The sequence below is a fragment of the Micropterus salmoides genome, unplaced genomic scaffold, assembly GCF_014851395.1.
Source record: "Micropterus salmoides isolate LMB-PRFRI ecotype aquatic unplaced genomic scaffold, ASM1485139v1 Ms_hic_scaffold_12, whole genome shotgun sequence".
NCBI classification, from domain to species: Eukaryota; Metazoa; Chordata; class Actinopteri; order Centrarchiformes; family Centrarchidae; genus Micropterus; species Micropterus salmoides.
In genome coordinates, this window is record NW_024040263.1 from 23,889,404 (window position 1) to 23,914,088 (window position 24,685).

General features: G+C 42.4%; 4 protein-coding genes across 4 annotated transcripts; 2 read left to right on the plus strand and 2 right to left on the minus strand.

Moving 5' to 3' along the window:
- Positions 1–1,299: 1,299 nt before the first annotated feature.
- Positions 1,300–5,951, minus strand: si:ch211-284e13.5 (uncharacterized protein LOC793850 homolog). The gene is made up of 3 exons (XM_038714078.1): positions 5,188–5,951; positions 4,390–4,713; positions 1,300–2,426 (listed from the first exon to the last, which is right to left on the minus strand). Exons 1-3 carry the CDS (start codon positions 5,765–5,767, stop codon positions 1,849–1,851), a joined length of 1,482 nt encoding a protein of 493 aa, XP_038570006.1. The 5' UTR covers positions 5,768–5,951; the 3' UTR covers positions 1,300–1,848.
- A 1,355-nt stretch (positions 5,952–7,306) lies between these two features.
- avpi1 (arginine vasopressin induced 1) lies at positions 7,307–11,782 on the plus strand. The gene is made up of 2 exons (XM_038714109.1): positions 7,307–8,986; positions 10,295–11,782. Exons 1-2 carry the CDS (start codon positions 8,616–8,618, stop codon positions 10,494–10,496), a joined length of 573 nt encoding a protein of 190 aa, XP_038570037.1. The 5' UTR covers positions 7,307–8,615; the 3' UTR covers positions 10,497–11,782.
- Positions 11,783–11,917: 135 nt separating this feature from the next.
- pi4k2a (phosphatidylinositol 4-kinase type 2 alpha) lies at positions 11,918–17,601 on the minus strand. The gene is made up of 9 exons (XM_038714090.1): positions 17,098–17,601; positions 15,415–15,615; positions 15,191–15,322; positions 14,483–14,636; positions 14,173–14,234; positions 13,948–14,047; positions 13,561–13,694; positions 13,280–13,339; positions 11,918–13,156 (listed from the first exon to the last, which is right to left on the minus strand). The coding sequence occupies exons 1-9, from the start codon at positions 17,434–17,436 to the stop codon at positions 12,995–12,997; spliced, it is 1,344 nt and encodes a 447-aa protein (XP_038570018.1). The 5' UTR covers positions 17,437–17,601; the 3' UTR covers positions 11,918–12,994.
- A 2,978-nt stretch (positions 17,602–20,579) lies between these two features.
- On the plus strand, positions 20,580–23,775 carry pgam1b (phosphoglycerate mutase 1b). Its single transcript, XM_038714106.1, has 4 exons — positions 20,580–20,904; positions 21,792–22,066; positions 22,170–22,350; positions 23,157–23,775. Exons 1-4 carry the CDS (start codon positions 20,766–20,768, stop codon positions 23,321–23,323), a joined length of 762 nt encoding a protein of 253 aa, XP_038570034.1. The 5' UTR covers positions 20,580–20,765; the 3' UTR covers positions 23,324–23,775.
- Positions 23,776–24,685: the final 910 nt, after the last annotated feature.

The following is a 24,685-nucleotide window of genomic DNA, read 5'->3' on the forward strand; positions in this document are numbered from 1 at the left end:
CCTGCATAGTCCAAAAGATTAACTTGACTGATATGATTATGGAATAAAAATGACCCCACTAACATTTTCTACATGTTTGAAAAATATTGTGCATATCTGTCCCATTGGTATATCTGCCTGTAACTAATATCCTATTTGAACTTTTCTGTGACCCCTCTCTGGCTGCAGAGTAGGCCTACAGGATTTGTGTACTTTGTCCACCACTGGACGAAGTACACAAATCCTGTAGGCCTACTTGAGTTCCTGATTAGCTCACACCATAAAAGTATAGTGGTTTTCAATTTCTACTTGAGTAAAAATACAAAAAATACTTAAGTATAAAGTACTATGAGTATGGTTATGTTTGTCAGGGGACTTGACAAACATACAGTAATTTAATAATAGAGTAGGCAAACTTCCCTATTTATTAAATTATTATTTTATTATTTATTACTGTCTGACTCCAAGCACTGAGTTCACATTTTTGAAATCCTGAAAATAGTGAGAAATGCCGTCACAATTATGCAGAGCCCAAATTGTCACCTTAATGTCTTGCTTGCTTTGCGTTCTTGCTTTGTCTAACCAACGGTACAACGCCAAAAGTGAATGTTTGTTTAGTCTCCACAGGAAACTAACGTTTGTTTCAGAAACTAAACAAAAGTGAGTATGCCAACGATGGTTGTTCTGCCTCGGGTGGCTCTAATGACCATAAAGACTGTTGTTACAACATCCAGGAACACTAACCAACCAGCGGTATCGATCATCTTATAAAGGACCCCACATACATTAAATAGCTGAATTTCCCTACCAGTCAGTCAGAAATAAAGAAGCTTGGATGAGGGACAAAACTTCTTCAGGTATTTTCAACTAAGTCCAGTTTCTCATGATTTTAACCTTCCTTTGACATGACTGTTTAAATGTATTCTAGTCTACTATCTAGGCTATTACTATTCTACTTACCTGTGTCCAATTGATATGTTACTTGCAGATGTGACACCAAAATGTGTGACCTATCAGCTTCTGTGACCCAAATGTGAAGTTAAGTGCCAGAGGCTTTGTTGACATTGTGAAGCAGGTTGCAGTTTGTATAGGTTTAGGCACCAAAATCACATAGTTAGGGGTTAGGAAAACACTGTCGTTTGGGTTTTGTGACAGAATCTGATGGGTCAAAAGTTTTGGTTTTACACCAGCAAGGGCGAAGAATTTATGAAATATAACTTGTCCCTCTGTCGACCTGATACTGAAATCAAATGAAGTGGCTGTTGTTCATATGGACCTGGTACCATCATGTTAGCTGACATACTTTCTCCACTCTTTGAGCAATTTCCATACTTTTTATTAATCAAACGAAATTATTTTCCATACAGTATAGTTAAAATATTTGTATATATTAGGCACAATAAGGAAAACAAGATTGCCATGAAAAAGATAAAAACTGATTATTTAATAACCATCATAAAACAAGTCAGAAACTGGCACTGAAAGGTTTCACATAGCTACTGTATTTATACATCGTCTTCCTACATGGTTTGTTCGACACTTGACTGGTCCCATAACTTGTTGTGATGCTGCTTTTTGGGTGAGAGCACTTAAAAGCAATACCTGCTATCTCAAAAAGGGAAGACCTGGTTGAAAAAGGTGACACAGTACAGACAGGAAAGACCCTGTTATGGAGTGAGCTGAGTTAAGTACACAACATTCCCCAGACTATTTCAGTCAACAGCCTCAGGTCTGACCATGTGGAAAAGCCTGTATACCTTTTTTTAAAACATAAAAATTTAAACATTGAGAATTGCATAAAATCAGATGTTTACATCTCACATAAAAAAAATTGGGATCTTGAAGACATTAACACTGCTGAGTCCCACTCTACTGCAGCTGCATGCTGTGTGAACGCTGGTGGAATTTGAGCCCCCCACAGTTTCTGAAAGACTTCCCACACTGTCCGCAGATGTAAGGCTTTTCTCCTGTGTGGATGCGAAAGTGCCTGGTTAATGCCCCAGAGTGACGGAAACACTTGGAGCATACTGAGCAGGTGTACGGCCTCTCTCCTGTGTGGATGCGAAGGTGAGTCTTGAGGTTCTCCATGCGGTTGAACTCTCGGTTGCACTCTGTGCAGCGGAAAGGGCTGCAGCCCGGTGGGTAAAGCTGCAGTCTGGTCCTCTTACTTCCCGCTACAGGCTGTTGGCAACACTGCTGGAGCTTCTGCTGGCACTGGCCATAGTGCCGCCGCAGCAAGCTGGGCAGGTGGAACGTCTGACCACAGGACTTGCAGGCATAGATGTTGGTGAAGGTGTTGCCGAGGTTGCGGCTGGCCCGTACGTGGACTCCGTAAACCTGTGGAGGGGTTTCTGGGATGGGAGCTGGTTCAGCTGGCTGGAAGATGTTTGGGAACTCTGAGGAGAGAGACGGAAGATCTGCGCGTGGTGGGAGGTTGGAAGGATGAGCTATAGAAAAGAAAAGGCAACAACAAAAAAAAAATAAAAAAGATTCACATGTGGTGTTAAAGTGAAGGACATTTTAAGTTATCCAACTTTTTAAGTTACAGAAAATCTGTCAAAATGGCAGCAACTTGTGTAGGCTTAAATCAGTCATAACACAGCAAATATTTACATCCAGTAAATATACTGGCCATCGTATTTAAAGCTTTTCAAATGATTTGATAGCATTTAAAATGTTGAGAATACATCAGTTTATTAATGGACACCAATTCCTCAAACACCTCACTAGCACCTGACAAGACCTTTACAATCTGACCAACCTCCGACATTACACCTACAATTTCCACAGATTTAATTGGTTACACAGTGGTGTAGGCAATTCATTTAGGTATAATGTTAACATGATCACCCGTGCCACACCTATGTTACACCAACACTACACCTTACATAACTAAATTAACTTATCACATATAGATAACAGGTGTGGTGTTGAATGGAGCTGTAATGGTCAGGTACGCTGCACTATCGAGCAACGCCTGCCAGTACACCTAACATTTGGGAAAGTTCTACCTACATGTAGAGGTATGTGTGGCGCTGTCACCTCTAGTGTGGTGCATCAGTGCGGGAATGGACTTAACCTGATGCTGGCAGGTGCAAAGTACTATGTCACCACACCTGATGTGACACCTAATCGGCCTTATCCACAGAGAGAGAAAGAGTTTGACCCTTCATTAGGTCATTATTGCAAATTGCTTTTATTGTGTAATATAAAAGATTATGTAAGTAAAGTATAATGGCTTTGCTGCTAGCTAGCTAGTAAAAATGATTTAGTTCTTTTTTGACCAAGTAGAGTGTAGGCTACCATATGATCACTTTTTCATGCTCAGGACTGGAGTTCAGTTCGTTATGAGCAAAATGATACATAAAAAGAATGACAGTGGTTTATTCTAAGGCTCCAGACGCGCTGCATCAACAGATGAATGCTTAAAATATAAATCATTAATTTCAATTTAACACTACCACCAAAATCAACACAGAATTAACGTTTAATGTGATTAAAGCAGGAAAGTCAGTAAATCAGTCTGCACAGATCTATGAATGAATGTGTGCAGTTCTTACAGTATCTGCTGTCCACAGCTGCTTTATACTGTATGAAAAGCTTCTCATTCAGTTTAATAAATCCCTGCAGCATCTGAAGGCAGCAGGACTGATGGGTTCATAAATCCTATGCCTATATGATGTAGTACCGTGCCAGAGCATCGTACCATTACATGCGGCCGTTCACTGCGTTTACTTCATTAAACTCCTGCATATTACACAATAAAAGCAACATATTTGCAATAATGACACAGGCGGCTGAACAAACAGTCAACCTCTTTTTCTCTCTCTCTCTCTCAAACAGCCTAGAAGACTGCATGAATAGTGTTAGATATCACATCAGGTGTGGCGACACGTGCCTTTACATGTCACTACAACTTTTCTATTTTCTATATATTTCAAGTGGTAGGTGTAGGACAGACGTTGCTGGATCGTGCAGCACACCTGACCAATGTAGCCTCACTCAACAAAACCTGCTTCTACACCCAACAAGGTTAGATGGACTGCAAGTTACGCAGGCAGGCATCAGCACCTGAATGTGAAAAGATGATACATGTCACATGCTGATTACATACTGGTTGTAGAACTGATCAATACGACAAAGTCTATCAAAAGAAAGGAACTATGCTGAATTAGGTTTAAATGGACATTTGATCAAATTAGACATTAGCAGAGATATATTACTACTTACTTACAATTCCAGCAGCCTAAATCAGAGTTTCTCAGACATATGGGGAAACACTGCATACTTAGGATGTACAGACACTAAATAACACTGTAAATAAATCTAAATAGTTATCCCCATGTAATCTGTTGCTATAACAGGGACATGTTTGCAGATGTTTCAGACGCTCATTGTTTTCCTTCTTACCCTGAGTCAGCCCGGTGCAGGACAGAGTGTCTGAGTCTTGGCTCTGAATATCCAGCACTTCTGGTTTCCACTCCTCCAGCATGTTGGATTGGACTGCCGACATACACTCCGGGCTAAAGTCCTCCAATTTGATCGAGTCTAAACAGCAAGCTGGATCATCGCTCTCCTCTTCTGGCTTCTCCTGCTTTACTGTAAGCTGCTCTAAAATGTCATCTCCATTGGGAAGGGGTGGCGAGTTGCGGCGTTGAGCTGCCAGGTTTCGATTTGGCTGGTTAATGCTCTCTACCCTCACCACACAAACACGGGAAATGTCTTCACTGACTTCTGTAAGCAAAAGATCACAGGGTGCACGCAGTGAGCAAGGAATCATTAGATAGTTGTCTATTTTATTTACAATAGGCCTATCCTTTCTACAGATAAATGAGCAAATCTCCTGTGAACTCCTTTTAAGTGAAAAGTGCTGAGTTTGGCCGCTCCACTCAAACTGAACACCCCCTAAAAACATTTGTATTTATATGGTGTACAAATATTTACTTTAAGGATTAAAAACAGAATTTGACCTGCTGTAATAGGCCAGTGGTGATACTAAAGTGTTGCTGATAAAGTAGCAAGTGTTTGTCACTGCAATTTCACACTCATGAGTCTGCAAAATGTGTGAAAACTGCCAGCACCACATATGAACATGCAGTTTGTGCACACTTTGACCATTTGAGCCAAGTGTATTATGCTCTACTTTTGAGAGGAGTCACGATAGGAAGATTGTGATCAAACAAAATATAAATTTTAAAAGTGCTATACCTTTAATCAAAACATCACAAGCAACTGCATATCCCTGGTTTCTTTCTGGGTTTGAAGCTGCACCACTGACATACTGCATCTTTACATGCTCGCCTGATCTCTGCTCCTCATTTCTGCCCACAGGTTTATGCTGGGGGTCAGGAGGCTGGTCTGCACGGCTGTGACCTGCAGGAGGAGTGTCACCTCTGAGCCCCGCGCAACCTTGTCCATTGCCCACTCTGTGATTTGGGCTTTTTTGATGGGATTTAGGGTGAGGCGGTTGGCCTGCATGGCTGGTAGCATTCAGGTGTAGCTTTGTAGGAGGAGGGCTGCCACTTCGGTCCTCTCTGCGCGCACAGTCCAGCAGGGCTTCAGCTCTCTGCAGTTTTTGTTTGAGGGACTCGTTCTCTCGTCGCATCTCTTCATACACGTCTCCCGTCGCTTGACCCACCAGCTTAGTCACCTCTCGAACTGCGATCTCCACGGCCACTTCAAACGCCCCATGGATCGCTGCAACGAGCTCCTCTTGCAGAGACAGCGCAGCCTCGGTTGGGTTTGTCACAGACAGGCGCGGTTTGGTGTCAGCGGGCTGCGGCTTCATGGTGCATTCAAATGCACTTTTAGCTCTGTAGAATGATTAGGCAATATAAATACACCCACTACGTACAACAGTTATGGATGCCCTGTGGGATACAGCCTGTTTATAAGCCAAGCGAGAGGTTTCACTTCCGCCGACAGCTTCTGACACCTACTGGTGTAATGGCTAAACTGCACCAGTGAAAAAAACCAAACAAAAAAAACCGACAAAGCGAAATTGAGATAGTCACATTTATTAAGTTAACACGTCCAAAAGCTTCAAATCGCACTTATAAAAGCAGGCATGCTAACAAGTTTAAACAATGGCTCATCCATCAGTCACGGTTTTTATAATCGTGTAAGTGGGCAAGAATCCAACAAGCAGGTCCGAGGACACCCAGGGCCATCAAAGTCAGCACGAGCACAGATTCCTGCAGGACAGAGCCAGGTCATTTCAGTTATGAAATGAGTTGTCACTAACATTTTGAGAGCATCTTCCAGCCACTGCCAAATAAAACTTAACAGGGCTCGTTTGGAAACTTACAGCTGGGCCCACGTTATCTTTAGGTGGCTTGCCTTGGATAGAACCTGCTCGTTGTTGAATCATTACACCCGTCCTGGGAGCAGAAGCCCGTCGAACCCGCAGGAGTCCAGCAAAGCGCCCACACATGTTTGGCTTTTAACGAAAGAGGCTTCTGAGACCTTGGGGGCGCTTAAAAGTAGCTGCCCTAATACTACACACCTGCTAATTAATTGGACTGATTTTAATCAGACTGCCCTCACGTGCTTTGGGGAAAACCAAGCTTTGACGAGTTCAGGGTCCATGTGTGAAGTTCTGTGACAGTTCTTATCATCAGCATTTTTCTTTGAGATACATATGTTCTAGTTTCTTGTTCATGATGTGATACAATACTTTAGTCCATATAATGTAAAAAAATAATAAAGAGAAATAATTGTCAACAAAATAATAACTTTATAAGTAGGCGACCTGGTAATTAAAATTGATGATTGTTTTGTAGTTTCATGAAAGCACTCTCCCTCACAGAGAGAGGCAGCTCTTTCGCCAGTTTGCAAACGCTTCTTTCAGCATGACAGAGGTCAGACAAAACATCCACAGAAGCACAAGGTTGTCTTATTACCTTGCATCAGTAAAGCTTCTCCCCTCAGTGTCACAGACTGAGAGAGAGAGCTCCAAATAGATTTTATAAAAATGATGACTCCTTTCAAACTTGAAAAATTTAAATCATAATAAATTAATTCAAATACATCAGACTCTGCCAGTATAATTTGATATTTTATTCACATTTTAATTAATCATTTGCTGTAGATGTGGCTAGAAACTACATTCAGCTCAGGCTGCAGTCTGACTACCACAAAAACACACAGAGCCTCTTCTACAGTCCATTGGCCTGACCCCACCACAGATGGTAGGAAAAGGGCGCCATTTGGTGGCCAATCGTTACACAGAAAGATACATTCATACCTGATTTAATCTATTTATCATTCATATACTGTATTTACACTGACAACCCAGAGAGGATAGGCTAATTTAGGGGCTTAAGAGGATGGTGTAAAGGCCTCAGCTCATTCTGACGTGTGAATTATTTTCCAGCAGACCTCAGGATTCTCCTGAAGTTACAGTGAGAGCTGCTACTGGTAGTTACAGTGCAGACTTAAGTGCAGACAAAAATATCACAGGTATCAAATTTTTGTTGTTGTAGAAGCAATGCAGGTTGGTGCTGTGTTTTTATTGTGTTTGTTCAAATGTGTTAACCAATCAGTCAATCAATCAACCACTAATACAGTGCCTCTTATAGCTTAAAACCAGAGTATCCGTATGATAAATAGCAGGAGCCCATAATGCCTCCTTTCTGTCCTGGACTTGCTTTTGACTGTTTTTCTCCCCCTTTCTTTCCAACCAGCTCTTGCTTTGAGGTAAGCACTTCGGCACTGACGTAATTCGTGGATTACTCTTTGATTATTCCTTTGCGTTCTCCTGCAGCAAGTGGGTCGGCTCGGCATTAGCAGGTGTGAAGGTTGTAGTCTGGAAGCTGGTTAATCAGGTTGTCTGTCTGCCTGTGGTGCATGGTTAGAGTTTGTCTCATTCAAACTACAGAGGGTAAGGTAAGCACTCTCCTCCTACTATATTCTGTGTTTAAAATCATTTTGAGGTTTTTAACCAACATATTTTTCTTGCTGTAGTAGACAGCTGTGAACAGTATCAGTCAGGATACTTTTTATAAAATTAATTGAATTGAATGTGAATATGTTAAGGGGAAATTACAGGAGAAAGAGCTGGAGCTATTGGCTATTTCAATATAAAAATACTAGCATAAACATATGAAGCATAAGAATTTCATGACACCAGCTTCAGGCCGAAATAATAAGTCGATTACTCAATTAGTCAATTGACAAAAAATTATTCTGCATCTCTTGTAATTGTAATTGTCTTTATCTACCATGATATTAGATTAGATTTATTTGGGTTTTGGACTGTTGGTACGACAACACTAGCAAATTGATTCTTAACTTGGGATTTGGACAATTATGGTGGACATTTTTCACTGACCTTTTATAGCCCAAATGATTTATAAAGAAAATAACTTAGTTTATAATGAAAATTATCCTTAACAGCAGCGATTAGTTTGTCATCAATCAACACATAGGAAAGGGTGGCTTATATTATTTGTTTGTTTGCTTTTGAAGTATGTCTGCTGGCAGGAAGCTTGAGCTTTACTTGTGGCTGTGATCTCTTTAGTTTGACCAATCTGTTCTCTTTACTTCATCCCCCTTTTCAGCTTACCTTACCTTCCCCCCTTAATATTGTCCTCCTGTCCTTATATCACCACCTGGAAGCCATCCACCCTCGCAACATGGCAGAGGCCCCAGCATCCACCTCCTCTGAGGAAGGTCTGCCTGTGCAGTGGAAACTTTCCAATCGACGCAACAGGAAGCCAGGATGCTCCAACATCTTTACAGGGGTCAACCTGCAGCAGCTGCACAGGCTGTTCAGAACAGCAGGAGACAGAGACGCTGAACATCGGGCAAAGCTAGTGTGGCGAGGGATGGATGCAGATATCGAAGGAGCAGAGGAGGTGAAGGAGGAGGAAGGGGAGGAGAAACAGGACGAGGCAGGGCTGGCCCATGCCTTGGTGGGGCTCCGAGTCCGAGCAAGGAATAAAGCAGGTATCAGAGCGGTTGGACACAGAGACCACAGTTGGCTCAGAGGATCAGGATATCTCAGGTAAGTGTCAAACAGCCAGAGGCCAGCTAAAAGTAAAGGAAAAAGGAGTGAAAAATTCTCTTAATCCCTCGAAGTAATTCTCTGTTCCCCCCTAACTTCATCAACAATATTTCTACTGTCATCTTATATTTGTACAATCAGTTAAACTTGTAAATATTCATGGTCCTGTCTAACTTGAGTCCACACTCCCTCTGCATATCGAAATGCATTGTATAAACTGTCATGTGCCTAACAAACTCAGCATGACCTCACAAGACTGTGTCCTCCTCTCTCTGCATACCACTAGACACACACACACACACACACACACACACACACACTGTCATGCTGACATTCCTCGCTGAGACTAAATTAAATTTGTTGCAGGAGTGAATGAAGTGCCACAGAAAGGTAAAATGGTGGTGTGAGTCTACAGGGCAGTGTAGTAATAAAATGGTGTCTTGCAAGATTTTTTTGGCCAAGCTAGCGGCATGGCTTTAAAAATTGAAATATTAGTCAGTGTGATCCATTACGAAATATCTCAGCAGCTACTGGATGGCTTATCATAAACAAATACCTGCAAAACTAAATACATTTCAATCAGCCTCAGCTGTGCTTTATGTCTATTGCTTATTAGCAGATGTTAGCATTCTCACACTCTCAACTTTATAACATCAAATCTGTTCAACATCAGCATTTTAATATTGTTAATGTGAAAACGTTAGAATGCTGACGTTAGCTCAAGCATCGCTGTGGCTTAGCAACCTACAGCCTCAGAGCTGCTAGCATGGCTGTAGATTTTTGGTCTTGTTGTCTGCATCTTTTTCAATTCTGCAATCCTAGAGTAGCAGTACTATACCTTGTTAAAGTTATTACCATTTACATGTGCTGTATATGTAAAATCATGGCTGCATTATAATCAGAGGCTTCTGGATGCATCATCAGTGATTTACTTTATACCATGGAAACTACATTTTACAGAATAATCTTACCTCCAGGTCGATTTAGTAGCAGTTGTGGAGGTTTCGATCATCCTGAATGATCTTCATCAGTGATCTTGGAATCATTGGGTGTTTGAACATCACCCCCCCACCTCCAAGCAACCAAGCAGAGGTTGACAAGACCTCAGCTTGTGTCCAGCTGGCGAGCTAGCTACTTCCCTATGGTTCTTGTGCTTGTTAGATATTCATTAGGTCCAAGGTTTATGATTTACACAACCCAAACTCACACAAGTCAACAAAATATTATGTAACTATGTGCTCTAAGTATAATATTTACAGTAGGCTTGTAAAATTTCAACTAAACCGGAGTTACATCTCTGTCTTCCAGGATTGAGGAGCCATTATCCAGCTACACTGTTGAGGATGAAGAGCATAACATACCACCCAGTCCGGAAGAATTTTTACTAGCAACTGTGAAAGACATCCCAGAGAACCAAAATCCCTTCAAACCCTCCTCATGGCGGTTGGATTTGGCAAGACAGGAGTGTGCCAGACACTCTGAGCGCTACCTTCACCGCATCCTCCACTAAAAACAGACTTGGATGTGGAACAATAAAAGATGCAATTAAGCTGTCTGCATGAAAGGACATACTGTATTACTACTGTTAGCACTTTCTGCTAACATGTAGTCTACATGTAAGACCCCAGCATAGAGAATACCAGTGAACTATAACTATTAATCCAACTATAGGAAATTCAAATGCATATCTGTTCCAACACATGGCTTTTGCAGGAGACGGACAAGAACAGGCTGTTGGGTAAGGCCTGAAAGGAATTTCCGATGTATGAGTACACGCATTTTTGAAGGAGAACCAGGGACACAGGCTAGCTGGACAGCTGGTGCTGCACTTGCCAGAGAACTTGTGATACTGTATATTATCATGGTAAATGGGGGAGTATATTGTGACACTGCAATAAGTGTAAAATTTAGTAAAGTACTTTTAACAGCATGTCTGGCATAAGATGTTTTAAAAATGCCATCAATCACATTCTTTTAAACTCTGTATTAACTGATTTTCTGGTCACTTTGTGGCAGTGGAAAAAAGCGGTAAACAGAAAACTGAATTTAAAGTTATGGCAAACTTGTTACCAAACGGTTACACATCCAGCAGATACACAGCAACATTATCATTCATTCGAAATTGTGCTTCTGGCCACCCGGTAAATGTACATCCAATATTCACACTCCTTTTAGCTGTTTATTATCTCTACCACCTGAGGGAAATATCTGGCTCTTGCTCTGCTAAGTGCTCCACTATGTTCATCAGCTAGTTATTAACTGTGTCCACTATTTGGCACTGAGCAGGTAGTGTACAGTAGGTTTTAGAGCTTTTTCACTGAAAAGAGCTGCATGCTGAACCAAAACAGTGAAATTGCTATAAAATCAAAACAATGAGCTGAATGAGACTAAAATGCTCTATAAAGCTGAGGAGAACTAAAGAGTGACATTTCTCTGTAGGTTCATCACTACAAGCAGCTCCTTTTACATTACACATGGTCATTTGATCCATTTTTAATAAAATTTATTGAAGCAGCTTTAAAGTCATGATTTGATGGACCATTAACACATAATTGTCAAACTATCACAGTTCCAAAATGCCCCGCAGTTGTAATTCACAATTCCATTGTGATGTGTGTTTTTGCTGTCTCTTGTATCGTTTTATGTTATGTCTCATTAATGTCTGTCCATGTTATCTTATTTTCATACCCTTTATTCGAGTGTATCCCTCCCTTCAACAGGATGTTATCCTCTTGGTAGGCTGTGGTTGTAAATTCAAATTTTCTTCTTAACTAACTTGCCTGGTTAAATAAAAAATAAAATAAAAATTATACCCAGTGTACATCAACAGAATACAATAATGCACTGGAGATCTGTGTGATCGTTTCTTTTTTTGTAGTGTGACTGCCTGACTGTAAACCTTTCTCATTCACAAACACACAAGTCATTTGTATTAATGGAATATGTTTTAATTATAATCTATCATTAAATATTACATACAAATTATACAGTGCATTGTCACAATACATTTCATATCAGTTCAGTACAGCAGGACGTTACTTTGTTGTTTACTTAGGTCCACCCCACGAGCCAGAAAATGAACAGAAATCAACATGGCCGAGACGAGCAGGAGCTTGTGGACTGGGAGTGGATCCCAGGACCCCCCCTCTGCCTGCTTGCAGATGGGATAATTTTGTCTTGTTCAATGGTTTAACTCATCAGTGAAAGAAGAAAAATTAGTTGAGACAGTCTTACTTATCTCAGCTTAACAAACAGTTTGTTTCTTTAACCAAAAGTGCCTCTGCTTTCCAACATCTCCCCAGATGACTTGTAGATCCTAATCTAAACAGTTAGGAGGTGCAATGAGTGAAACCAGTTCACATGGCTTGTGTTCACTGTGTAAAGACAAACACACCATTAAGTGCCCAGTTCCCCATTCTTTAAGACCGAACCACAATGCACACTTCTCTCATTTGTTAAAAAAGAAAATACTGGTCTTAACTAGTGGCACCACTGCTTTCAACAGCCCAGGGATTTTAACTGCACGGGGGGGGAATATGCAGATGGATATTAAAAAGGCAGAGAAGGTATGAAGAAGAAATAAACATGGAATGCAACACCCCCCGTCCAAAAACAAAAGTATGTATGAGAGGCTTTTGACTGGCATGCCTGTGTGTGAGCAAACATTAAGTGCACCCAGAAGTCCAAAAGAAAAGTCTAACATCTCACTCAAATCTTTCTCTCTCTCGCAGGAAGGTAGTCTTCATCATTTAGGCATTGACTCCTCGTTGACATTCACACAAGGCACAGAAGCAAACAGGGAAGATATGCTGTGATATTCTTCCTCTTTTGTCTTCATCGCTCCACCCACTCTTTGTAACCAAAATATCCACAAGGAGAGGAGGGGAGGGTGTTGATTATTCCCATTTCCAGGACAGAAACGTGCGACCTCCAAGTGCGCCACTCCTCGCTCCTTTCTTCGCTCCAAGCTTCCTGCTGTTCCTCCTCTTCCTGCTCAGTGAACCGTTCCTACCACCAGGTGAAGAAAGGTCTTCTGCTCTGGAAACTCTGTGTGTAGGACTCACTGTTGGCTCTCTGAGGTGCTCGGGCTGTTTCAACTATTACCGGGGGCATCTGGACCAGCTGCAGGGGTGTTTTACCGTCCTTCAGGGCTTGGCACAGGTTCAGGATCTTGGGATGAAAAGGAGAAAGAACAGGCGGAACAGTAAGTTGCATATCAAACTGATGAAAAAGAGTGAACCTTTCTTACTTTCTTTAGATTTTGCTGTTTAGAGAAGAGAGGAGAAAACTCACCTGCCCCCTTAATACAGCTACTTGTTTGTGAAACTGTCCTCTGTCGAAACCAGGGTCTTTCTGTGAGACACAGTAGACAGTACACGTATGTTACACATGATGTTCACAGCCACTGAACGGAGTCATCCTCCTCTCCATCTTGCATTTTCCCTTATTTTCATTCCTAGGTCAGATTATCACATTCCACTCGTTTACATAATTACTTCACTTCATTGAAGTCACCTCACTTCATTCTGCATTGTTCTGCATACTGCAAACATTGATACTTAATTCCTTCATACCTTGAATAATTCATACAAGTCCTCTTCCAGGTCTTTGATGAAATTTGGGTCAGAGAGTTTGGGCAGGACCAGCTCTCGGATTTCCTGGGAGAAGGGAACCTTGGCCTGGGAAAGCCACGCCCAGTAGAATGGGTCTGGTGATTGGACAACAAAACTTTGTCTTAATGATTAAGTTTGCTACTTGTAAAGAGCTGGAAAGTTAATAACACAGTGACAATCCATCTTTGTGTGTGTGTGTGTGTGTGTGTGTGTGTGTGTGTGTGTGTGTGCGTATAATAGAGGTATAGAGAAAGGTTCATATATATGCTGTTTCTTCATAAGCATGAACTGCATCCTGCCAAGGGTGAGCAGTGATGGGTTAAAAACAATGTCAATGCAGGTGCTTACAGGCTCTCCACGAGTCGGGGTGTTTGAGGGGGAAGGCGAGACCATTGTCTATAGCTGCCAGCTTGATGATGGGATCCTTTACTACCACCCAGTCTGTGTCCTACAGCAATAAGGATATAGGTATAAATGAACACATATTCAGCCCTTGGGATCAGCATTTTTAAAAAAAAAATGAATGTCAAGACTCTGTGTCTGTAAGAGTGTGTGTTGTCTTTGTGTTCTCACCCTATTCCCAACAGGGTCCATGGGACAGTCATACTTCAACAACCAGTTGTCGTTTCCCCTGTCTACAAACCACCCCCCCCCCAAAAAAAGAGACTCAAATTCAAACCATTTCATTGTCTGTGACAAGCACATGAATTTCATTCAGCAATGCTGTCAGATAAAACCTGCCATGGAGGAATTCAGGAATGTGACTGACTGTATAACAACATCTTGATAACAATATATATTCTAATGAAGAAGTTCACTTTGCAGAAAAAATTGCCCATAATGATGATCCAGCCCTGACAGTGCCGACAGGGTGACTACATGCCTGTGTTTCTGATGATGTAATCGAGGACTACGAGCCGCTCAAACTGCAGCTGGAGCTGACGATTGGTGTTTTCAGGTAAAGGCTCCGCTTCAAACCTCCGCAGCCAGAAATCTGCATCCTTGTAGCCATCAACAAAGAGCTGGAAGGAACCAACCTAGTGGAATAACGACATCAGGGTATTGTAATGCCATTTGCCTTAATGCACTCAACTGAGTTAAAGGAAAAAATCCACCCTAAAACCCTTCATACAAAATTACATTTTGTTGCTTAGCTGTGTCTTCTTTTTTTAAACTGTTGTTAAGTTCAAAAATGAACTTTGAACCTTGGTGTATTTTCATGTGGACCAAAGGCCACACATAGACATTGTGACAGCAGATCCGTCTGTTGCTGTAGCAGCTAAAATGAAACTTGATACCAGAAATTAATTATTAACATTAAATATCACAATTAATGTCAATTACTGGCAACAAGTATATACCCCTTCCACCCAAAATCATTCAGAGAAAATCAAGAATTTAGAATAATATATAATAATAGAATAATAATTCTAGATTTTACTTACTTACTTATTACAACTTGTAACAGGTTAAATTTCAAGCCTTTTGAGGATGACATTTTCCTTCACTGGTCACTGGACAAACCTGCCTATTTGGTCAATACAGAAATTCACCACAATCACCTGTGTATTGAAACAATTCATCAGCTTACCTTTGGTGGCAGTCCAATCCTGTGGAAGCGCTGGCCCACTTTAGGCACCTTCTCCAGGGCTAGCCTCTTTCCTCGAGATTTCACCCTGTCTATGGCACTGTAGTTGAATGTTTCACTCGCCAGGTACACCACCTATAGTGCAGAAGATTGATTAGAGAGAGGGAGTATTTCACAAATGGTTTGTTGCTTTTATAAAGCGTAGGCAGCACAGTATACGGCTATACCTTGGTCCTGGGAACGATGTTGAGCTCCAGTTTCTGATCAACCAGGCTGGCCCCGGCCTCCGAGAGATAACCCTGGTTCAGGACCAAACAGTCGCGGCCAAAGCAGCAGGGACAACACAGTTTTTGGAGCCACTTGGTCCACTTGGGGTTCAGCTGGCCATATGGCTCTTCATTCTTAGGTTTGAACACACCAATGATTTTCTGTAAGGGGCAGAGTGGGGAAAATGAGAAGGAAAAGCAGGGAACAACAATCAGGAAAGAGAGAGCAGACAGCAGTAGTGGTTCAAAATTAAACATTTTATTCAGTGAAAACTTGTCCCTATTGCAATCCAGTGTAACTGATATGAACTGAAGTTATCCACAGCCACGGTGCTCTATAAAGTACAACTACAGATTGTCTATAAAGTATTTCATGAGCAAAAGATAGATTTTGGGTGCAGTGTCACTTTAAAGTTGCATATAGAAAATCACATGTTGCATTAGCCTAGTGTGACACACACACACACACACCGATTTCAACATGAAACCTGGTCATCGAAGAGAATTATATCCTCACAGAGAGCTGGCACATGACTATGAAGCACACTAGTGACTAACTAAAGGAACTGGAGAGGTGGAGGGGAGAGGGTCAATGCATAGAAACTTTAGGTCTAGAATACTTATTTCTGTTTTGTAAGCTTTTAGTGAGGCACATACACGGCCCAGACTATCTTATCTTGAACAGACTGAAAAAAATAACACGTGAAATGCGTGAGGATCTGGCCAGAAAACCTAAAGATACACTTCCAATTTTTCTTTATTTTTACATGGACTGAACAAAATACGCACTATAGATTGAGCTGTAGTGGGAGGCCAGTGTCTGTGAGTTGCTCAAGACTTTTACTGCTGGGCTCCAGTAGTGCTGATAAAAGTTTACTGTCATTAATCCAGCACGATTAGAAAGAGTCAAGAGACGTTGTCACAGGTGACAAATGGGGAAAAAATGCTCTATAATGGTCCATGTGTTGATTCTCTGATTTGTCTTGAATGTGTAGCAGTTTGTAAAACACTTGCACAAACAAATTGTGACAGCAGGTCGGAGGTGGACCTTCACAGACTACCTGCCTCAGCAGAGGGATCGGAGATGATGAACACCTGCCAGCATAGCCGCAGTCACATTGATGATAAAGGTGTTTTAGGGGGAGCTAAGCACCCAGATCAAGATGTTGAAAAATACTTTAATGTAAATGTTGATTATGTTTTCAGTAAATACATGAAAATTCTTTATCTATTTAAATCTGGCAGGGGTCACCAACATGGCCAGTAAACTACCCAGAAAGCCACAGAACCAGGTGTTGTGCCTTGTGTGTATGTTTTAATCTACGAAACATACTGACCAAAGATGCGTTTCCACACTGGTAGACAATGAAGTTGTATTCTTTTCTTTTTCTATTCTAAGAAATGTTTGTATATTAGTCAAAACTGTATAAATAGTAGTGTAGTGTAGTGTGTATAGTGTAGTTTAATGTTGTGTTTGCATGTCCTGCAGCCCATTTGCCTAGTCATCACAGGCCTTGCCTAGAAGCGACTCACAACAGTCCGGCAGTCCTTGCATCACACACACACTTCATATATCACAGATCAGTAATGAAAGGACCAACGGCTGCTAATCAGAAGCTGCACTTTAACAGCTTCTCTTCTTACCCCATGTGAGTCTTTGACAAAATAGCTTCCACTGGATCCTTGGTAGATCCTCTCCGGGTAGATCCCCTCCTCTATGGCTCGCTCGGCCTTTCGGATGATGTCTCTGAACTCGGGATCCTCCGGGAACTCGTTCCTGTGCGGCTCCCGCGGTGAGCTCCCACGGTCCCGGTCCAGAAGCGGCTGTCTCTCCCGGCTTCGACCCGGACTGCCAGCCGGGATACGCACCACCGAGCCCGGTGTGCTTCCAAACGTGCCTCGGGGGCTGGTGGGCTCCGTGGGACCGTAGCCGAAATCACCGGAGTCCCGGAGCGGAGAGACAAGCGGACTCGTCTCGTCCATGATTTTGGACGAGGAGTTCTTTTAATTCCTGGAGAAAGCGAAGAGAGAAAAAGGGACGAAATAGAAGAGGGACAGAAAGCAGGACGGTTGTTTTGTTGGCTAGTACTGAAGCTGGCTAACAAGGAAACACGGGAAAAAAGAAACATCAGATGACTGTCATCTTCCGGAAAGAGGCGGGATCAGTTGAGTGTTTTGATCTTTAACCAATTAGCGATCAAATGCCCCTGTCAACAACCTAATCTCTAGCGCTGATTGGACACACTCATTCCGCTCACGGAAGGCACGTGAGATCATAGTTAACCCAATTAATTACCTTCATATAAAGAAAAGCCTTTGATGAAAACGCCAACCTCATTACGGGACTGAGGAAAATGTTTAACTTTCAGTTATCAGACGGGGTAATCTCGACAGATTACTTGACCTGAGGGGATATACAAAAAACAAATTCAACTCCAAAGTGTGTTTACATCCTACACAAAATAAACCAAAACAATTAAATTTTATTAATATAAGTGATTTTACTTATCAAGGCATGTCAAATTCAAGATTCAGTGGACCAATATGCAGGAAATAGTGCACATGTGTACATACTTTATCTTTGATGGTGTCATTGATCAATGAATGAACTAAATTTGTTCAATTTTATCCCTTTGTCCCAGGCCAAGTTAATCATCTCTTCACTCATTGGCAACCAACAACATCAACCTAAACAGCTTTTTTCCACTATCAACCGCCTACTCTGCCCACCTGACCCTCCTCAACCATCTGACACTGCTGGCATCCAGGTTCCTGGAATACTTCCAGAAAAAGGTAGAAACCATCCACCAGCAACTCCAGCTCATCCCACCCAACCACACTACTGCTACTGGACATAAACTCTTCAACTGTCTCCACACCGCAGGACTGCCTCTCCTCTTTCTCCCCGCTTAATACAGCTCAAGTTCTTGAGCTAGTGTCAAAAGCTAAGGCCATGACCAGCAAACAGGATCCAATGCCAACTGCCTTGGTCAAGGCACGTCTTCCAACTCTGGGTCCCACACTGGTCAGCATCATCAACACCTCGCTGTCTTCTGGGGTGGTCCCAACCAGTTTTATAACTGCGGCAGTGATCCCTACACTCAAAAAACCTGGCCTGGACCCAGATGATCCAAACCACTACCGCCCAACCTCCAACCTACCTTTTATATGCAAGTTATTGGAAAGAGGTGTGGCTGCCCAACTCAACCATGATATGCTACATCACAACCTCTACGAGCCATTTCAATCTGGCTTCAGGACACATCATAGCACAGAAATGGCCCTCATCAAAATCACAAATGACCTTCTCATAGCAGCTAACTCTGGCCATGTCAGCATCTTAATTCTTCTCAACCTCTCTGCAGCCTTCGGTACAGTCTCCCACTCCATTCTTCTCACTCGCCTCTCTGAACTCATTGGCCTCACTGGTACTGTGTATTCCTGGTTTCAATCCTACCTCACCAACAGGCAACAATACATCACCCTTAAGGGCATCTGCTCTGAACTGGTGCCAGTCTCACACACAAAAACACTACTAAAACTGCCTTTTACTATCTTAAGAACATCTCCAGACTCCGACAGTGCCTCTTCAACTCTGTAACTGAGACCCTCATCCACTCCTTCATCACCTCCCGACTCGACTATTGTAATGGTATCCTGTTCGGTCTGCCCAGCAAGGCTACTGACAGACTCCTCCAGTATGTCCAGAACTCTGCGGCTAGGATGCTCACCCACATAAAACCTGGACTTCACATCACTCCCATCCTGAAGAAGCTCCACTGGCTGCCAGTTAAGACCCGGATCAAATATAAAATCCTCCTACTGACATACAAATCTCTCCATGGACTTGCACCTCAGTACCTCACAGATCTACTCCATCCCTACACTTGGTCCCTGCGGTCCTCTGACATGGACCTGCTTGCTGTCCCTAATTCCAGGCTCCGGACATTTGGTGACAGAGCTTTGTCAGTGCACCATCACTCTGGAATAAGCTTCCTTTTGCCATCAGCTCTGCCTCCTCTAGAATAACCTTTAAAACCCTGCTTAAAAAAAAACCTCTTCACCCCCCCTTTTTGTTTGTTAATCGTCCTTGGGTTTGTGAAAGGCGCTATATAAATCAAAGTTATTATTAATTATTATTCAAGATCAGACTGCCATTGAGCAATGGACACTATTTTGACAAAGGCACATTCAATTTAAACATTCTTCAGCAGATAACATTCCCGTCATGGATTGTGGACTCTTGACCACATTTTATGCTGCTAAAATGCTGAATGGAAACTCTGACTACCCCTTCCACTGGAAGGTCAAAAGTCAGGAATGCCAATATCTGAAGCTCTATGAATTTTTTGTCATACTCAAGCAACACTTCAGCAGGGCAGATTCTGGTTTGAATGAGGGACTGGGGAAGGATGTTCACCCACATACTGCCACACCCCAGTGCAACCAATGTAAACTTGGGCTACTAGTAATAGTAATAGTCAGAGTTTGTCATAGCTGGGGAAGTCCAAGTCACGTCCCAATTCCATGATGTCCTCATAAGTCCTCATGAGCAAACTGCAATTTAAAAGCCACCAGTCTTTCCTGTGTCTAATCATTTCTGTTAAATTACACCTCATTTACTTTAAAATCTGTGTTCCTGTTTTACTAAGTTTAGGCCTAACAATGCGTCAAAGTCACACAGTTCTAGCGTCTATACAGACACATTTGTGAGAGAGACATCTTGATTCAGCATGTCTATCTTTAGGCGATGAAGAGCAAAATGAGGCCACAGTGCAGATTACTTGTGCTGCAACTGCCATCTCAGATAATTAGTGACAAAGGGAAAGAATACAGATGTGCTGTTGTTTTAACAGTCTGTGATGTTTGTAAGCTGAGTGACTGGTATAAAATGTGTATACTGGTATTTTTTGCACTTACTTTGGTGACCATTCGTGATATTTGTTTGTGTAAAAAGGCAGTTTCCCCATGTGATGCAGGACGCACTGCTGGTTGTGTGGACGTGCGTCTGTGCGCATCCTCCCTGCCTCCCTCCTCCTCCGGCGCACACAGCTGCAGCTCTGATTGGTGGAAACCGGCAGGAAGAGAGCTCGGCTCGTGAGATATGTCAAGTTAAGACGGACCAGCCAACTCAATAAACCTACTGCTGTCACAGACTGTACCTTGAGGCTACCGAAATACTGCGCCCGCGTCTTAGTAGCCTTCTTTGGGGTTGTAGTGAAGCCAAATCTGCGGCGCCGCTGCCACGTATTAAGAAGAGTCACTTACCCCATATATTCCGGAAATACATCGCAGAGGACGTCGGTGTGAGGATGGCTGCGTACAAGCTGGTCCTGATCCGCCATGGAGAGAGCTGCTGGAACCAGGAGAACCGCTTCTGCGGCTGGTTCGACGCGGACCTGAGTGAGACCGGGGAGCACGAGGCAAAGAAAGGAGGACAGGCGCTGAAAGGTAGTGCAGATAATGTCACAGGGCATAATCGGGATTAAAGCTGTTGCAGGCCAGTGCTTATGTAACGCTGGCGGATGGGGAAACCGGTAGCAGGGCCCACTGCGACACAAGACAAGACAAGACAAGCCAGCAAGCGGGGGGGCTTAACAATTAAAATAACCTACTGGAGTGGCCACAGTTTGTGGACAATTATAGATGCTGCAAATTGTTTGATCCGACATCTGTCAGTCTGGCACAGACAACAGAGTCTCTGCTGGACCCGTTTTCCCCCTGAGCACATGATGCACCCACACACCAGTCAAGGACAGTCTGGTATGGCGGCCCCTGGTGTCATATGCTCCTTATTTTAGGTTTTCCTTACCTCAGCGATTTCCAGTAAAGACACATAAAGACAATAGTGAGGATATGTGTTTTGATACATGATTTATATGTAGGCCTATTGTGTACTGGATTTGTGAACAGCAGAGATACTTCTGATAGATGTCCATGAAGACTTCACTAGAATGTAGGAACATTTTCAAATGTACAGCTTCTGTACTCATGTGCGGTTATGAGGAGGAGAGAAGGGAAAGGCCAGGACATATTACAATCCTCCTTCCTGGTCCTCCCCATTTTTTGTCATATTAGCAGGCAAATTCTGCAGAGCCCACAGTCTGCCAGTGCCCCATGATGTACTGTTCCTGACTAAGCAAAAGCAAATCTGTAAATGTTGGGAGAGAAGCAGTAAACACTGTAAATCATTACCATTGGCTTAAGTGTATTGTTTGTAAAATTTGATTTGATGATTTGCTGTCCTGCGCTTATTAGTGAAACATCTCTCTTTGTCTCAAATGCCAATGATCATTTAATTTACCATCTTTGTCATGTCCTGTCTCCAATTCACTCAGACGCTGGCTATGAATTTGATATTTGCTACACCTCTGTTCTAAAGAGGGCCATCCGCACCCTGTGGTTTGTTCTGGACAGCATCGACCAGATGTGGCTTCCTGTCCACCGGACCTGGCGCCTCAATGAGCGCCACTATGGTGGCCTGACTGGGCTGAACAAGGCTGAAACAGCGGCTAAACATGGAGAGGCCCAGGTCAAGATCTGGAGGCGCTCTTTTGACACTCCTCCCCCACCCATGGATGAAGGGCATGACTTCTATCAGGCCATAAGCAAGGTGACACCACAGGAAAACAGTGATGTGTCTTTCTCTCATCTTCACTACATTAGCCTAATGGCTAAAACTCGATTGGCAATATTGACTTTCTCTTTTGTTGTAGGACCGGCGTTATTCCGACCTGACGGAGGACCAGCTCCCCAGCTGTGAGAGTCTCAAGGACACCATCGCCAGGGCTCTGCCCTTCTGGAATGAAGAGATTGTCCCCCAGATCAAAGATGGAAAAAGGGTGCTGATTGCTGCTCATGGTAACAGTCTCCGGGGCATTGTCAAGCATCTCGAAGGTAAGAGACATTTTGTCAAAGACGTCTATGTATTGTGCTGCAGAGATATCTACTAAAGTTGGCATGCTAACCAGCTAGCCCCGGCCTGTCACGTGTTACCCTGTACCTCAAGAGGCGATAGTCTGATAGTCTTGTTTACCCGTCCCCCTGTAGTTTCAGCTGGGAGATGTTCATTACATTAACTTACACAAGCGCTCTCAGCAAAGCGCTCTCTCACAAAATGTCAACAAGGAAATATCTATTTTTCTTGATAGAAACAAGTTAAAACGGACTAAAAACCATCTTGGTTAGTCTTTTCTCTGTTCCAATAATAACCAACTCTGGTTTGGTGGAAATAAACCCTTCCAATTTGGCATGTAAGATGTGAAAATATTCTGGTTCTACACGCTGTCGCTCCCTCTTGAATGTCAGATCTTCCTCTTCTCCTGCATGACCCCTCTCCTTCATTGTCCCCAGAGTCAAAGTCCTGGTTAGGGTTGCTGTAAATTACCTTGTTACTGTTTTCCCTGTTGTCAAACTGGCCTCCATTGGTCTTGGAGGATGAGTTCCATCCCCCCGCAAGTGTTGAAAACACTCAAACAATTGGTCATGTAACATCAGGATCATTGTTGAGTTAATGTCATTGTTTCCCTCTCAAAACAGTTGTGAACATTTTTCTGTAAGCAAGTAGTCTTTGCCATCATACTTAGTATCAGCTGTAGAGCACCTGGTTGACCACTTGAAATGAAACTCTCCTGTCTTAGTCTGACCAGATGAAAGGAGTGTCCATGCAAATGCACTAAAAGCTCTGCATGTCTGTTACCCAGGTATGTCAGAGGAGGCCATCATGGAGCTGAACCTGCCCACTGGTATCCCCATCGTGTACGAGCTGGACAAGAATCTGAAGCCTTTAGGACCCATGCAGTTTCTGGGAGATGAAGAGACTGTCAAGAAGGCCATGGAAGCTGTGGCTGCTCAGGGCAAAGCCAAGTAATAGACCCCCCACCCCACCCTGGATGTACTAGTTTTTCCAAAGTCATTTACTGTCATCACAGACACACCATGTGCACTTTATTTTGGTAGTACTCAGCTTTCACACAAACATACAATGTAGTGTTTGATTTGATTGGAATTTACTTTGTGACATACTGAAACATGCATTTCATCATTAGACAATGGAGACCATCTGTAATATAATTTTAAGCACTGACCAAAATGCAAAATTAGGGACCAGCGAAAAGGAGCAAACATAGACTAACCCTGCAGAGTCGTCCCCCGTATTCCTTACTATTTATGACCAGTGTAGGCGAAATCTCAGTGGGAACAGTATAACCTATAAAGTATTAACACTGGCTGTTGTTAAAAGGGCAGATTGATATGCTCTGCACTGCTGATTTTTGTTTGTTGTGGCAAGAATAAATGTTGAGCCATGATGTGATGAAATCTTTTTACAGCATAACTGTCCACTCGGTCCTTGTGAATCATATGGATATGGAGAATTGATTGGGCAAAGTCTCTCATGAACAATAAAAGTAAATCTGTTAGTTTTAAAGGGGTACTGGACTACATATATGATACATGACATGTATTATTAGTGAAATGATATACTGACCACAGGGAATTAAAAAGTATAATAAACTCATAAAAGTACAAGGAGATTACTGTAAAGCTGGTATTGTTTAGCAGACGTGGTGTTAAGTCACTATACTAAAAATGTATGCTGTAGGAATGTGATCATTTACACAATACGACGAACTTCATTCACCCTTGACGCTTTTTTGTATGGACCTTAGACTGACATGGGTGGTTGTAATTTTTTTTTGTCCCAACATGGATTCTTCGTTAGTATGTTTCCTCACCACAATGCAATAAATCCTTTTAGGATTTGGCTTTTCAACAAAGCAATAAATCTCAAAGTGTGCATCATATATTGCTCTAATGTGATGGCGTTGACATTTGCTAAATACACATAAGTAGCCTAATCTAAATTAATTCTATAGAAGAAGAAGAAAGAGCTGTATTGCCAAATAGCGTGTTACGCATATGAGGAACTTGCTTTGGTGATAAAGTGCTACACATAGACAAACATACAGTCGACATAAATAAATGTAGAAATATATAAATATGGAAGAGACAATGCAAGTTATATAAGAATAATAAAAATAAATAAATAAAATAAAAATATACAACAATAAAAATGAACAATTAACAACAAATATGTGCAATATGCCAAGATGATGGTGGCCAGGAAGTGGAAGGAGTCCACAGTGGGGAAAGGGGAGTCGCACAGGATGATGGACAAGGCTGGGGCTAGGCTATTTCTAAAATCAACGACCATCTCCACTGTTTCCAGAGC

Coding starts and splice junctions, on each gene's coding strand:
- pi4k2a (XM_038714090.1), bottom strand. CDS start 17,436: ATGGACGAGACGAGTCCGCTTGTCTCTCCGCTCCGGGACTCCGGTGAT. Junction 14,637..15,190: donor GGATTGGACTGCCACCAAAG/GTAAGCTGATGA, acceptor TTATTCCACTAG/GTTGGTTCCTTCCAGCTCTT. Junction 13,695..13,947: donor CCCCGACTCGTGGAGAGCCT/GTAAGCACCTGC, acceptor TCCAATCACCAG/ACCCATTCTACTGGGCGTGG.
- avpi1 (XM_038714109.1), top strand. CDS start 8,616: ATGGCAGAGGCCCCAGCATCCACCTCCTCTGAGGAAGGTCTGCCTGTG. Junction 8,987..10,294: donor AGAGGATCAGGATATCTCAG/GTAAGTGTCAAA, acceptor TCTGTCTTCCAG/GATTGAGGAGCCATTATCCA.
- si:ch211-284e13.5 (XM_038714078.1), bottom strand. CDS start 5,767: ATGAAGCCGCAGCCCGCTGACACCAAACCGCGCCTGTCTGTGACAAAC. Junction 4,714..5,187: donor TTGTGATGTTTTGATTAAAG/GTATAGCACTTT, acceptor TTTTGCTTACAG/AAGTCAGTGAAGACATTTCC. Junction 2,427..4,389: donor CTGCACCGGGCTGACTCAGG/GTAAGAAGGAAA, acceptor TCTTTTCTATAG/CTCATCCTTCCAACCTCCCA.
- pgam1b (XM_038714106.1), top strand. CDS start 20,766: ATGGCTGCGTACAAGCTGGTCCTGATCCGCCATGGAGAGAGCTGCTGG. Junction 20,905..21,791: donor AGGAGGACAGGCGCTGAAAG/GTAGTGCAGATA, acceptor CAATTCACTCAG/ACGCTGGCTATGAATTTGAT. Junction 22,351..23,156: donor CATTGTCAAGCATCTCGAAG/GTAAGAGACATT, acceptor TCTGTTACCCAG/GTATGTCAGAGGAGGCCATC.